General features: G+C 38.8%; 1 protein-coding gene across 1 annotated transcript in view; it reads left to right on the forward strand.

The window, feature by feature from the left end:
- The window catches only part of znf330 (zinc finger protein 330), a 107,683-nt gene that overhangs the window by 34,312 nt on the left and 56,800 nt on the right, over positions 1-16,571 (forward strand). The window contains exon 7 of the mRNA XM_039750182.1: positions 15,490-15,594. Within this exon, the coding sequence (XP_039606116.1) occupies positions 15,490-15,594 (105 nt within the window). The remainder of the gene's footprint in view (positions 1-15,489; positions 15,595-16,571) is intronic.

A 16,571-nucleotide genomic window follows, 5' to 3' on the forward strand; every position in this document is an offset into this window, starting at 1 on the left:
CTCTAGAACATTATATAAAAGATTCCCTTCTTTTAACTGGCTAATAAACAATGCCTTCATTATAGCAACACTAGTTCTTTTTTCATATATTACAGTTACATAACAGAACACTGTCATGATTCATTTTCTGCCATGTTCTTCAGCTTTTGTCTTGCAACATCTTCTCCCCCAAGAATCTTTACCATCTCAGACAGCATGGGCTGAATGCTGTTCATTTCTTCTTGAGCTGAACTGCATGGTTCCTGGACTGATGGTTCTGCAGAAGTGGATGCTGATGACTTTTCAGGTTTTTTATGAGTGATGTGCCTGTTGCCAGGTGACAGCCAGAATTCCACAGCTGGTAGTGGGTCAAACTCTTCTAAAGAAGCAGTAGTGAACAGCCTAGCATAACACTCAACCTCTGAGCGTTCAGCTTTAGAAAACGCTTTTTCAATTGAACCAACTTTTTTCTTACTTTTAGACTCATGTCTCTATCTGACGTACTAAACCCCCAGTTCCTATCCTTTTTCTTTCTGCACATAACCAATCACCACACGTATTTGTGAAATTAAAACTAGTTATAACAGACCTCTGAATGGATGGCATAATTAAACATGTATAACGAAAATTGTTTTTAAAGTTCTGAAAACTGAGGTCTAGGTTTTAATTTCACAAAGACGCTTATCGTGTGGTGATTGGTTATATGGAGAAAGACAAAGGCTAGGAACTGGGGGTTTAGTACGTACGATAGACACAGCAAACATGCAATAAAGAACGCCTGCTCAGAAAAACATCCATTGAATTCTTGTTCGTATCTCCGACCTCCAGATGACGAACCCAACATTTACACAATATTTCAGTTAAACCTGTGCGATACCCATTCAAATACAGTATCCAGTTTTTTGGAGCCTCGTCACACCTGCCATAAACTTCTCTACACTGAACGTAGACCTGAGAACCCCATAATGCAAGGGAGCAGCACTACAGTCACGCCACTGTGCCCCCCGCCACCCATGTCTAATACATGCTTTAATGCATTTCATCGTGAAAAAGATATCAAGTATTTATCTTAGTATTCTGAATGTTCATTGAGCAGGAATATCATAAAGTCAATGTGCGGCGATTGCTGCCGGCGCCTCTCACTGCAAGAGAAAGTCAGTTTAAGAAACGCGCAGAGATTAACAACTGGGTCGGGGAACACTTAATATAAAGCATTTAATGTGCTACATTAATTTATGACGGGGTTTGAGAAAATCTAGTAAATGAAACATTCATTTTAAGATGAAATTTAGTTTGCGATATTCAACTGACAAAATAAACTACGAGAATAAAGTCAACATGTCGACTTTAACCTCGACATTTACATTTTTTTGTCTTCACTGTGTCCGTATTTTTTTCAGTGGCCTTAGTACACTTCCTTAGGTTTCTCAAGGCCTGTTGTGCCAGTTTTAATCAAGAAATGATCAATTTCTCATCCGCGATGCTACATGCTTCAGTTTCAACAACACACATATAGTGAGAACGACGTGCATACCGCAGTGCATTATGGGTTACGCAGGTAATTCCTAATGGAGTATTCGAAATTCAGCAAGAGGTTACATTTCCAAAGAAATAAATATTACCGATGTTGTCGGGGAAAAAAAATAATCGCGTCTAAGTGAAGATTTTTATTGATATTTCATAACATTTGGAAACCGTTAGAATGTTTTCTTTATTTTTAAAAAAACTGACAGCTCGAAACCAACTTGTTTTATTTGAAAAATTCTCTAATCAAAAATGATCTATAGACCGCTCATCAAAATTGATGTCACGCAATAAATTTCTTAACTCCTCAATATATCACAACCTATGCGAAATCGCAAATTCCAGAAAAGATCAAACCCTAACAAGCTTTATGTGGCGAAAACAATTGCATTGTAGGTGAAATGACTGCATTTTTATGTAGAAAAAATTTATTTTATTAATAATATATAAAAGATATCGATTATAATGAAAAATCATGTCGGCATGAAAAAAAAGACCGCATCTCCAAATATGTAAATAGTAGGGTAAAATACTTATGTAAGATCACAAGAGTGCTTCCCCTTTGAAAAATCAGCCATCATTTTGTAAACAATATTGAATACCAATTTGATACATGAAGAACATGCCTAAGTAAACTGTTTCCGTCGAAATACGTACCCAAATGTTTAAAATTTGGAAGTAGTGGTAAAAATGTGCCCTGAACTGCACATTTAATTCTTTTTTCTCCAGAAAAATTGCACTTGTCCGCGGACAACTGAAACCAGAAAACACGCTTGTCCGACGGTCAATTTACCCGTGTCGGACGAGTCGGGCGTTGTATTTCCGCACCCCTGATGCCAGACTACCAAGCGAGACTCTACATAGGAGGAGACAGGGGCTCTACATTCAGAATTAAACCTCTTGACAACTAAAGAAACTGAACAACTAATTTACAAATCCAGACATCATTACTATGAATATGGAGAGAAAGCTAATAAGCTTTTAGCGCAACAAATTCACAAGCAAGATGTACGCAACGCAATCTCGGTAATCACTAACACGAACGGAGATAAAATCATCGAACACAAAAATATAATGCACAGAACCCCAGTTCTCGAAAAGGTGAGGCAGTATGGCAAATGCTAGTACAAAACAAAAAGAAATGACTTGTAAATCCTCTTTACCCCTTAGCATATTGAATACATGACAGCAAGTCATTGTTTGATGTTTGCCTTGTACACTTACTTGTTTGTTTTTAAAAATTGACTGTAATGTCAAATCTGATGACTGGAACACCCTCCAAGAAGCTAAGTGTTTCTCACTGTTTCACCATTTCTTTTAATGGCACTTATTAAATGTTTGTGCACTGAAGACACAAGTTGGGTTTGGTTTACAGAATTTCACCCCATTCCCCCAATATGTGTGACTTCATTGCCGTATTTTGTGCTTCTTGATGTGTTTCATATTCTCAGTCAGAGACAGGTCAGCACTGCAGACAGGCCAGTCTCGTACCCATACTCACTGCTTACACAGCCATGCACTTGTAATTTGGGCAGAATGTGGTTTAGGTTGTCACACTGGAAAAAAACAGGTACATCCTTGGCAAAGGCGGCTTTTAGACTGCTTCATAAGTAGCTCCAAAATTTGTCCATATCTTTCTGCATAAATGGTGCCCTCACAGATGCCGCAGGAACTGACACAGCCCCACACTTTAACAGATACTGGGTTTTGGACCCGATGCTGATAATAACTTACATGGTTCTTTTCCAAAAACTATTTGAAATTTGACTTAACAGACAATAAAACATGATTCCACTGTGATAATTTCTGTGATAGATTAGACCAAGCCCAAAGAAGTTGGTTGTGTTTCTGAACATTGTTGATGTACGACTTGTGCTTTGCATAATAAAAGCTTAACTTATATCTGTGGATGCAGCGGCAAGTAGTATTGACTGGTAAAGGTTTACTAAAATACTCCCAAGCCCATGTCATGATATCAATTAAAGCATTTATTTGTACAGCACATTTTCATACAAATGATGTAGCTCCTGTTGTGGGCTGGCACCCTGCCTGGGGTTTGTTTCCTGCCTTGCACCCTATGTTGGCTGGGATTGGCTCCAGCAGACCACCGTGACCCTGTAGTTCGGATATAGTGGGTTGGATAATTGATGGATGGATGATGTAGCTCAAAATGTTTTACAAGATGAAGATAGAAAAACAATGAAATAATTAGGCAATACTAATTAACAAAGAATAAAGTAAGGTCCGATGGCCAGGGAGGCCAGAAAAAAACAAAAAAAAAAAAAATCCAGAGGGCTGTAGAGAAAAAAAACAATCTGCAGGGGTTCCAAGGCCATGAGACCACCCAAATCCCACTAGGCAATTACAGACACGAAACAGTTTTTAAGACAGTAACGACTGAGGAATCAGAGATCCAAAGTGGTTTTTGATCTTGCCCTTTACGTACTGAGATTTGACCTGATTCCTTTAATCTTTCAAATATGTTGTGCACTGTAGACCGTAAGAAACCTAAAATCGAACTGATTTTTATTTAGGGAATGTAATTCTTAAAGTGCAGGGTTGTTTGCTGACACACCTGTTGGCAGATTGGTGAGACTCGACCTATATATTGTAACACAATTGCTTAACCAGTTTCACATCATCTTGTTATTTCAACTTGGCAGATCATTAGTCTTGGACTACCTGAGTGTGTCCCCTGTAGCCCTGGAGACAGCCTAGTCGCTCTTCTCTGGACCTTTTCTAGTGCTGCTATGACCTTTTCGTAGCCTGAAGACCAAAGCTGTACACAGGAATCCTGATGATGCCTGCCCAATGTGTTATAAAGCCTGAGCAGAACCTCCTGTGACTTGTACTGCACACGTCAAGGCTCTATATAACCTGACACTCTGTTAGCCTTCTTAATGGCTTCTGAAGACAGTCTGGCAGCTGATAGTGTTGAGTCAACTACGACATCTAAGTCCTTCTCATAAGGTGTACTTTTAAATTTTCAGACCATCTATTGTGTATTCAGACATAACATTTTTACTTCCCACTTATAATACTTCACATTTACTGACATTAATTTTCATCTGCCACAAATCTGTCCCAGCCTGTATTCTGTTCAAGTTCCTCTGTGATGATTCAACGGATTTCAGATTATCTGCCTGTCCACCTAGCTTGGAATCATCTGCAACTTCACCAGCTTGTTACTTATATTGCTATTCAAATCATTTATATAAAAAAATTTACCGGGTATTAAATCTTCATATTGCAACCTCTTGGTTGACAGTAAAGGGGTAAGAAAGTAGACTTTCCAGTTCTTTTACTTGTGCCCACTAGCTTTCAGTTAATAAAACATTTTCATTGTCCAGTTCTTCAAGAAAGTCTTTTAATTCAAGCAAATGCTTTACTATCAAATAAGTGCTTCCCCAGCGTGTTGTTTGATCCGAAATGGCTCCTTTTCCTGCATGTCTTTTCAAAATGGAATCTGTTTTAGGGGCCCTGGCTACAACAGTTACTTGCCTCAATTTGCCAATTAGAGTAGCTGCACGACGATCTTTCAATCCATCACTTATTGCAAGTTGCAGAGTATGAACAGCACAATGCATATTTTGAATAGTAGTAAGCTTACATGCTTCTTCAGCAGTGTTATCCAAAATTTCACTATTCTCTTCGGTTTCAATTTCTCCGATACTTGCAGAACTGTCTTCCTCTAATACAGTAATCCCTCGCTATATCGCGCTTCGACTTTCGCGGCTTCACTCTATCGCGGATTTTAAATGTAAGCACATCTAAATATATATCACGGATTTTTCGCTAGTTCGCGGATTTCTGCGGACAATGGGTCTTTTAATTTATGCTACACGCTTCCTGAGTTTGTTTGCCCTGTTGATTTCATACAAGGGACGCTATTAGCGGATGGCTTAGAAGCTACCCAATCAGAGCATGTATTACATATTAACTAAAACTCCTCAATGCTATAAGATATGCTTCCCGTGCGGTGCTCGATTGTTTGCTTGTCTCTGCCTCTCTCACCCTCTCTGACATTCTCTGCGCCTGACGGAGGAGGCTGTGAGCAGAGGTGCTGTTTGCGAAGTGGATACAGAGGCACCTCTAAGAAATGCCGCTTTATCGCGGTGCTTCCAAAAGCACACTTATTGATTTTTTGATGGTTTGCTTCAATCTCGGTCTCTCACCCTCTCTCTGACGTTCTCTGCGCCTGACGGAGGAGATGTGAGCAGAGGGGCTGTTTGCTTAGAAGATACTGACGCTCCTCTAAAAAATGCCGCGGGAAACTTAAAAGCACACGTATTGATTTTTTGATTGTTTGCTTTTCTTTGCGAGCAGAGGCTCTCTCTCTCTCTCTCTCTCTCTGAAATTCTCTGCTCCTGAAGAGAAGATCTATTTGCATTCTTTTAATTGTGAGAAAGAACTGTCATCTCTGTCTTGTCATGGAGCACAGTTTAAACTTTTGACTAAAGGGTGTTATTTCATGTCTAGAGGGCTCTAATAATGTTAACAGTGTGGGAGAGTTTATAAGGGCTTAAAATATATAAAAATAACTACACAAACATATGGTTTCTACTTCGCGGATTTTCATCTATCGCGGGGGGTTCTGGAACACAACCCCCGCGATCGAGGAGGGATTACTGTATCTGTTTGTTACTTTCTCCATCTACTTTATTCATTTTCTCAATTGTGCTTAACATATTAGAAACATTATCTGTTACAATACATAGAATCAGTTCCTTTTTAATTACAAAACCTTCTAGAACAGGTGATTTGCAAAGTTATGCTAACGTTCAGCCCTGGGTGGGAGCGGAGAGTGCAGACAGAACCCCAGAACACACATCGGGTCATAGCACACACCTCCACATACTGTACATCATTACACTTGTTAAACACATTATATCTGAAATAAAATAAAAACACTTTTTGTAATGTACCATAAACCAGACTACAATATGTGACTGTCAGGTTGTATAATAGTTCAGCTGAACTTCACACTAGTAGTAACACAACTACGCACTGGGCTTACATCAGAGAAGTACTTAATTATGACTTGTTTGTGCAATGGGACATTTGAACTTGCTGTATTTTCTTTTCAGTACAATTTTAATTTATTAGGAGTCAGAGTCGGTACATTTTTGCCGACTCCGTCCCCAACTCCAGGTACCCAAAATTGTCTCCAACTCCACAGCCCTGTTTAGAGCATCTACTATTTCACTGTCTGTATTTTTTAGTTCCCATTTACTATTCCTGATGCACTTCATCTCCTCCTTGACTGTTCTTTTACCACTAAAATACTGAAAGAAACTCTTTGGGTGGTCTTATCTGCTCTATTCCTCTCCAAATGTCTTTTAGCCTCCCTAATACAATTCTTAATGGTTACCCTCATGTTCTCATACGTTCTTCGATTCACATTGGAGTTATTAGGCTTATATGCCTTATTTGTGTGTTCTTTCCTTTGCAGCTTCCTTTTTAACACTTTATTTAACCCACTGTGGAGTTTTTAAAATTTCCTGCTAATTCCAAATGTACCGTAGATCCCGTTATATAAGCCGAGAATTTCATCCTAGATTTTTGGCTTGCAGTTTGGGGGTCGGTTTATACAAAGAGTATCATTTCAGATTCAAGATTTCCAGCGCAATGCCGGTTTTGCCAATGAATACGGAAGTAAATAATGATGAAACCACAGAGCCATCTTTCAGATGAAGAAGTAACTTTGCATGCCGGTACTTTAAATTAAATAAAGAATTTATTCAAAAAAGTATTTTAGTTGTTGATTTTATTAATAAAATGTATAATAAATTATCGGTAAGTTTAAAAAAATTTTTTTTGTTTTGATTTACGACCAACATCTTGCGTTACGAAACGGATGCGGTCACGTGTATCGCTTCGCGATTCTAAACAAACAACCGAGAGCGTTAGTAGCGTCAGTCGGAGCCCAGATACATGTGGTTGTGGATGTAATTTCGGTCATTGCAGTGATTTACCTATGTATATAATTCATTAAGACCATGCAAGCAAGACACATAATTGCTAAGGAAGGAAGAGAAGGTAAAGAAAGCAATCGCAATCGAAACGAAGATGGACATTGTGTGGAAATATCTCCTCCTCCTCCTCCCTTCCTGCAGCCCAAAGATGTCAAATTAAATGGTGAGTACAGTATGAAATTGTTTCTAGAATAGAAAAAAGTTCTGTATAGGGCTTGTATGGTTGTTTTTTAGCCTTAGCATAACGCCGGATCTGCGGCCCGCTTCTGCTTTCTTTCCCTCCTCCGTCTGTGTCGTCTCCTAGACCCGACAACAATCCACGGAGAGCCCGCTGGTCTCGCTATGTTGTCTGGGATGTTGTGCTTGTGATGAAAAACACTCGAAACAGATGTCTGGCTCTGGACACCGATGTCTATAAGGTTCTGACGGGTGTAGCGGATGTTTACCGAACTGATCGTGCACAAACAAGGGCAAAAAAAAAAGTACATAAACAACAAAAAAGTGCACTGAAAAGGAGAGCCCTGAGCCGCTGCGACCATGCGCGCCGCCATGCTCCTAGCTTAATCGAAGTAGGCTAGGCACTTTTTATAACTTTTTGGTTAGTACATTAGAAAAATTATTGGTGTTTTGGTAAATGATGCACATTATACAACCCTTTTTTATTATGAAAAGGTTAAGTAAGTGTTGCAGTGGGAGGTTCAGAACGCATTATTGGTTAGCCTTTGCGAACAAATTAAGTTCATAAGTCAAGGGTCCACTGTATTGCGTACTTAAGTTAATCAAATTTATAACGAGTCTCCGGAAATCCACCCGCCGATGTACGGTATTTGCGTATATAGTTTCAACACAAAGGTTTCATTTTACCAAACTTCTCCGCAATCACTTCCTGGTTTCCATCAAAAATCCCGGCAGTCTCAAATTCTCACCAATAAACATTATAAATATACCTGAAGAGACACTTTTAAGGAAATTTAGAAAATTTTGCTTGGAGAAGGGGGTCGGCTTAAATACCGGTCATCGGCAAATACATGTAATTTAGTAGGTAGAGAAGGGGGTTGGCTAATATACCGGGTCGGCTTGTATTCCGGGATCTACGGTAGGTATGTACTGTATTATATGTAAAATGTTTTTAAAGCTATTCCACCGCTCCTCAACTGTCTCCATACTTCAAAATTTATGTCAGTCTATCCTCCTTAGACGCTGCATCTGCTCAAATGTAACTTAACAAAGTTAAACTTAACAGTTTTATTAGTCTTTGCATCCTATACTCTTCCAAAATACTGAGAATTGTATTATATTATGATCACCCTAGTGGTACAATCGCCTGTAACTATTTGCAAAGTTATCCCAGTTAATATTTAGATAAAGTCCCCCATGTCTAATATCTTCTTGTAAACTTATTATTATTAAAAAGATGTGCATTGAAGTTACTGTCTGCAACACTTCTTCTTCTTTCGGTTGCTCCCGTTGTAAAGTAAGATCTCTTTTCCCTAATGCTGTTCTGTCTAAGATGGGGGTCATCAGCCAACTAAAAAGGACTTGCATTTAAATTCTGTTTGACATAAACAGCATCCCCACCTCCTTTTCTGTTCTGTTTATCCTTCCTAAAAATGTCTGTCCCTCTATGTTATAATCATCCTCATCTTTGTTATTTAGCCAGGTTTCCATTACAACACAACACAATATAATTTAACTTTGTATATGCCAAAATCACACAAGAGGTTTTGCAGTGGTCTTTAACAGGCCCTGCCTTTTGACAGCCCCCCATGCTTGACTCTCTAAGAAGAAAAGGAAAAACTCCCAAAAAAAACATCCTTGTAGGGTTTTTTTTATTATTTATTATTGCTATAATATCATAATTATGCTCCCAAACACCCCCACCCCCAAAACCATGAATAACCTACACATGCACATCCCTAACACATTGGTGCTCCTCCGGTTCAGAAGTAACCCATCATGGCGGAACAGGTCTCATGTGCTCCAAATGAGAGTCCCAGTGCTCCATAAACTGATACCCTTCTACTCTGTACCAATATTTGAGCCACACGCGAAGTCTTCTTATCTCCTCAGTCTTACCTGGACTAGCGCGTACCATAGGCAGAACTTCAGAGAAGACTGCCTTGTCAGCCTGGCACCTAATTCTTTACATTTGGAATAACAGAACTGACAGACTATCCTTATGTATGTCATTTGTTCCAACATGGACAATGACAACTGCATCCATCTCCGCTTTGTCTAAGAGCTTATACACCCTTCCAGGGTGGTCTCCTATCTGTGCATGTGGCACACCATGTGAGACTCTATGTCTCTGGCGCAAACCTGTGCTTTAGTCCTAACTATCACTTTATTTCTCTTTCTGGGGACTGGTTTTGAGGTGGCCCATTGGGACTACTTATGCCTGCCTACTACCTCAGCATCTTCAGAGACACTGTTCAGCCCCTCAAGGACTTGGAAATGGTTTCACACTTCCAATTCTGGGGTTGATGCCCCCAGGACAGTGTGCACCCTTTTTCTTATGCCTTGTGATTGTAACTCGCCTATCTACCAGTCTGGTTTGCAATCTCCTCACTTGGCACCATAGGGGTGCACACTATCACTCTAAAGGATGCCTGTGCCAGGTCCGCCACTTCTCTTCTAAAACGCAGGCCAACCAACTCCTCCTCCAGTTTAGTGACACTGAGCTTGCGGTGCTGTAGCACCTGGCATCTCCCACAGATGTAGCCCCCATAGGAGACTGGCTTCTCCATGCCATCCTAAAACAGGGGTACCCACACTTTTTCGGCTTGCGAGCTACTTTTAAAATGACCAGGTCGAAATGATCTACCTACATTAAAATGCTATATATATATATATATATATATATATATACATATACATATATATATATACATATATATATATATATATATATATATACATATACATATACATATACATATATATATATATACATAGACATACATACACACTGAGTATACTTTATACATAAAATGTATGTTGTTGTACCTTGCATAACTGCATAAGCTTTATGGCACAATAACAATTCAATACTACACTACAGTATTTGGATTTAATAATCTTCATGTGGGAAAAGGCTGACTTGCATAAATAAGTAGAGCCGATTATAATGCAGTCAAGGAGCTTTTGAATTCAGCCGAGTGAAAAATGACGGTTGTCTGATTAACTGCGGTTTTAATTCCCTCTCCTTTTTCTTTTTCAGATCTCTTTTCGGAAGGAAGTCAGTTTTGTAGTTTTTATGAACAGTTCGAAAGTGCCTTTCCACATTTTCCTTCTTTGGAATAGCAATGATAGATTGACAGATCAGACAAACGCACTTTGATTGTGACATTGTGAGAAAAAAAAATCCTCTTCCAATTATTCCACATCCAGCCCATACCCTCCCCAAACAATTTTTTTTTTTTTTTTAATCCCTTCTTTAGTCGATATAAATTGGATGGCTAACTAGATTATAGCCGGAGTTTTGCAGTAGCTCGCACGTTTGATCGTGCGTGCGGGATGACCAGTGTTTTAGAAGAAAAGAGATCTCAGACTGGCCGCCCTGTATGTCAATCAAGTGTCAAATGCCATACGGAGGATATATGATAGACTAACGTTTAAAAAAATGTTTTTTTGAATGCAACGCGATCTAAGTGCACTACCTTTGTGATCTACCGGTCGATCACGATCAACTCATTGGGCACCCGTGCTCTAAAATGTCAAACACGACTTGCATTGCACTGACTTCATTGTTAAAATTTAAGTTAGAATTACTAAAACTGCCTTAACTTTATACTTTATTAAAATTAAATTATTTAACTTTAATGGTAAAACTTAAAAAATGAAGACAAAGAAATTAAAGAACTGCTACAGTTATTTCATACCTTCTGGCCTCCTGTAATATTCTCCCCATTTACTTGCCTGCTGTTTTTTCTTTCTATTGGGTTAACTTGGCTTTTCACTGTCTTAACTTTGCACTCCTCTTATTCTTTACTTTTAATAGCTCTCCCCTCGCACCATCTGTACTCCTTCGTATTAATGAACCCTTACGTTGTGTCTGTGGCCCTCTTAACTTCTCTACTTTCCTAACACTAACGGCTGTTCATTCTATGAAGACTTGCTTAATGAATATCTGCTGCTAGTTAATTTCTGAGTGCCTTGTCCTACAGCCAGTTATGCGCAATCAGCGTCTTAACGCTGGCTGCCTGTCTGCCAGTTTACCACAGAGCCCTTCCATTTACCACTTTGAAGTCACTTGCTGCCTTTAACAAGTAACAAGTAACTTTTCCAAATGCACCACCAAACACCCAGCTGCTTTTGCTCCTATGTGGGCAAATAAAAAAGGCAAAAAACCCTTCTAACGGGGGTTAAGCTTTAAAAATTCCCACACGGCTCCTTAGTGGCAACCAAAACTTAACTTTGTAGGAGCAAAATGTATTTTGTAATTATCACTCACCCCCCAGAAAACAACTGACAGCCACTTCTCTCTCATTTGTAAAGGTGATGTCAATAGATTAGGTAAAACTTAAGAAACTTTGTCTTCAAGCTAAACGCTATGAAGACAAGGCAAAATAAATTTACAAATGACTTCTTTTTGTTTTTTTAGCATCATCCGTACTGTCCCAAGTTTTTTGAAATTGGTGTTGTACAATACAGTGTTGGGACACCATACTGATTTGAGCAGAAGTTGCTTTTGCGTAAAAGTTTATAAACGAAATATCCTGTTTGTCTGGTAGTTTATGCGGCTTGTAATTATCTCATGTTTGGTAAGAGGTGTAAGTTTATTGGACATTTGTGTGGCAGCAGGAGACATTACACTTTGAACTAACTCAATTATACTGAAGGTTTCATAGCCCTCTTTGAGTTGAAGGCAATAGGATATTCTTTTCTCTAAACAATTATTATAGGTTAGCAATGTTAAAATCTAGTTAGCTACATTTGTACAGTATTTATTTAGCTTTTCATCAGGGATATCAAACTCAGTTTTACTGAGTGCCAAAAATAATACTTAATATACTTAGCATGGGCCGGAATATATCAACAAGCAACCTCCAACACATTCTGTTTACAAACAAGACACATGGGTACCTCTGCTCATTATAGTTGTACAGTATACTAGCTAGGAAGGGAAAACAGTGAGAAAGGAATTCAAAAATCAAGAAGAAATAAAGACTTCCTGAAAGACGCAGTGTGCATGTAGAATTTCCGGTCAAGCAGGATTACATGTGAAAGTGATAGATAAATCAGGCTTTCCGAATTTATGTACTATGGCCATAGCATCCTGATAGTTTTGTTGCATGTATCTTAGACTTCCTGGAAATGTGGACGATAATATAATCATTTTGCCTACACGTATGTTGTTATTTTCAGCCTTTGCTTGCAGTGTGTCTGATAGTCCTTTGTATTGTTCCACGCACAGATCTTGTTGATCTAATCTGAGATAGTTGAGACTCGCGCCCTCTGTTTTAACATACGCATCTACGACGTACTGTTGGAATAGTTTGCCGCTGGAGTGCAAAATACTAAAAGTATTCCTCATTGCTAATCTGTACGTGTAAAATTGGCATTGAGTAAGCTTTATTCGCTTGGCGGTTCTTTTATCGGGAACATGTTGTAAATCTTTGTGCCAGCCAATGTGTCCGTAAGGGAATAAAAGTGGGTAAACCATAGGATCACAATTCATATTGAGCATGGAAATCTGTTTGCAGGAGTTGCCTATGGGGCAAATGTCCCTTTCGGCAGGCATTTCGCCATCTTCTCCGACAAAAATTGCTGCAGCATTGGTGTGACATGTCGGGGCATTGTATTGTCGTAAATCCTGCCCAGGGGTTTCCTTGAAAACCATTCGTACAGATGCTGTTGGGTTGGACAGAGCGATTTCATGCATGTGTTTGTATGATTTAGCGAAGGGGTTGATGGTTCTGAGCATGGAATCTAGCTTGAGAAGTAAATTTTCGCTGCATGCAGAATTTGCTTTATTTTGTAAGCGTACTTTAGTAGCTTGCGCTGTGTCAAAAACATACAACTGTCCATATCCTGGAGAGGTAGAAGTGTTAGCGTATAGTGGAGAGATTTGCTGATAAATTTGCCTGTGTACTTTAAAACAGTATGGTCCATGGCCAGGAGGTTGAGTTATCTGTGCACCCATGGAAGCAAATGCTAGAGAAGAGTTGTATTCTCGAATGTGTTCATGATAATTTTTAGCTTCTGATGTTTACTGTGTAAGAAGCTGTTGTAAAGACACAGGTGGCTCCCACAAAGGTGATAAAGCTACTTTACTGTTGTGGCAGCACCTCGAGTACTTGTTGGATGTATTACGCTCAGCAGGCCAGTATAGTGCATGACATGGAAGACGACGAATAGGAATCGAGAAATGCAGTGTCGGCTGCATGTGGGCGGAACCGGTTTTGAAGTGGAAGTAGGACAAACCAGAAGAGAAATATATATGAGATACAGCCTCTCGTTTCTCTTGAAACTGTCTTCCCTCTTTGTCGACTTTTCTTTTCTTAGACAGTGCAGCAAACTCAGAAAGCTACAAGGAGCCATGGAACTGAAATAATCATTGAATGAAAAAAGTAAGTTAGTGCAGAAAGCCGAGTGAGAGCGGCAGTCCAGTCATACATTTCTAGCCAAATTAAGGTACATCCTTTTACAGCTGCATTAACATGCGTCACTACCTGATGGCGCTTGAACATGCTTAAACACGTTGGTGATGGATCGCATGGAGTTGGTCATAAATGGATTTCACACAAGTAAAAATGCTAGGGATGCTTCAATCAGGATTTTTCTCAGTGCAGTTTTTCACAATTTCGGTTATAAAAAAAGAGCTTGACGAAACAAAAAAAAATGAAGCCTTCAAAGTGTTAATGCTCCATATCTTATCATAATCAGTTAACCAGAGTGCTTCTTGGGATTAACCGTTTTTTCTTAGAATTCCAACCCCAAGAGAAGCCTTGCATTAATGGGAAGTAGATCAATCAAGTCAATAATCGAAAACTAACTGATTACCAAAATAGTCATTAGTTGTAGCCATAGAACATATTGCTATTCCTTTATCAATCATCACTGCTCTCCACCTTGATACTTAAAAGGGAGCAGTCATGTTTTCAATCTTTAATTGCAAAAAAATGAAAATATGAAATAGCTTTGAAAAATTCATGGTAGGAAACTATGCAGCAGTTTCATATGAATCTCCGGAGAGCAGCAGACAGACCAGTGATTTCACTGATCTGGTGGAAGAACTCAAGTCCCGATTAAGGAACCGACTGGCCATGCATGGCATACCTCACGGTGCCGCTTCGAGTCTTGGGGTTTTAAATGTTTTCTGAAGTTTCTGCAGTATCATTAAATTTCATTTCATGCCTACATGAAGTGTTCCTCAAATTGAAAGCAAAGCACAATTGTGTGTTGTCGTTGCTGATTTCCTCTGAGATGCTGATACACCCAGCATGAGACTACAGTATTTTGCATAATGAATTGGAATGTATTAATTAGCCATTTGCACAGAGGAAATTTTTTAATTTTGATTTCATTATTTTTTTTTGTTGGATTCAACTTCTTGTAACTTCTTCAATAGTATCAGTCTGTACACAGTGATCAGCAAATTTTCTATATTGCATGATATCTCACTAATTAAATACAGAGGCCTACCCCTTCATATTTTATCTGTTTTTAATAAGTGGTTAGAATTTGTGTTGCCTGAACATTGTGTATATTTTTATAAAAAAAAAAATTTTTTTTAATGCCATATGCAATTGGTGGAGACGTTCTGAGATCCACCTTTCCAGTACTGAGAAGGGACCCCCTTTTATCTCCACAACAAGCTAAATATTTCATTTAAGGTATTTAAAGCTGCTCATACATTCCTTAGGGATCAACATCTGTGCTGTCCTGATAACCTGCATTCTTTCAGTTTCAATCCTCGCCCTGAAGATTCGCTAATGTATTGTCATCTGGGGATTCTGCATGCCGTTGAAGTAAATTGAAATCACTGTCACTTATTTCTCTTTACTAGGAGGAAGAATATTCCGTTGTTGTTTCTGCCAGAATTTCCTGTGTGAAGATGATCAATTTGAACATCAGGCAAGCTGTCAGATCCTAGAATCTGAAACCTTCAAATGTAAGTTAATAGCTAAAGTGAATTTTACTGTGTGAGTCATCGTGTACATCTTTCACTGGAGTGCTTTAAAACCCACATTGTCTGTGTGAACGCTTGTTTTCCTATTATAAATAACTATACTGTCTGCATAAAACTTCATTCAAGAAAAGAAAAAAAAAAATTCCTGATGAACTTCCGCTGGCACTTCCTGGTGTGGCGGAAGTCCCGGTTGAGCGCCCGGAAGCCCTACAGGTGTCCCTGGTAATCCTTCCGCCAGCACTTCCGGGTGTGGCAGAAGTGCTGACGTCCAGGGCTCTTCAGGCATCTGGGCGCCCCATGGCAGTGACCACGGACCCCTATAGGGTTGAGCTTCCATGCTCTGTTTTGTGGTCCCCATACCAATCATGGCAGCTGCCCTCCCGTGGTCCGGAGGAGTCGTAGTCCCTCTTCCAGTTCCTCCAAGCGTCCCGGCTGGGAACTGCCCCCGGCATGTATATATATATATATATATATATATATGTATATATATATGTATATATATATGTATATGTATATATGTATATATATATATATATGTATATATGTATATGTATGTATATATATGTATGTATATGTATATATATGTATATATGTATATGTATGTATATATATGTATGTATATGTATATATATAGTATATGTATATGTATATGTATGTATATGTATATATATATATATGTGTATATATGTATATGTATATGTATGTATATGTATATATATATATATATGTGTATATATGTATATGTATATATATGTATATGTGTATATAGTAAAACCTTGGAATGAGAGTAACTTAGTCTGCCAGTGTTTTGCAAGACACGCTAAAATTTTTCATAAATTTTGACTTGATAAACGAGCAAGGTCTTGCAATACAAGTAGAACGTATGGGCTTTGTGTGCCAAGCGTCACATGATCACAACTGAGCCGATGACTCAGTATATAAAATATATATATACACAC

The sequence above is a fragment of the Polypterus senegalus genome, chromosome 4 (assembly GCF_016835505.1).
Source record: "Polypterus senegalus isolate Bchr_013 chromosome 4, ASM1683550v1, whole genome shotgun sequence".
NCBI lineage: Eukaryota > Metazoa > Chordata > Cladistia > Polypteriformes > Polypteridae > Polypterus > Polypterus senegalus.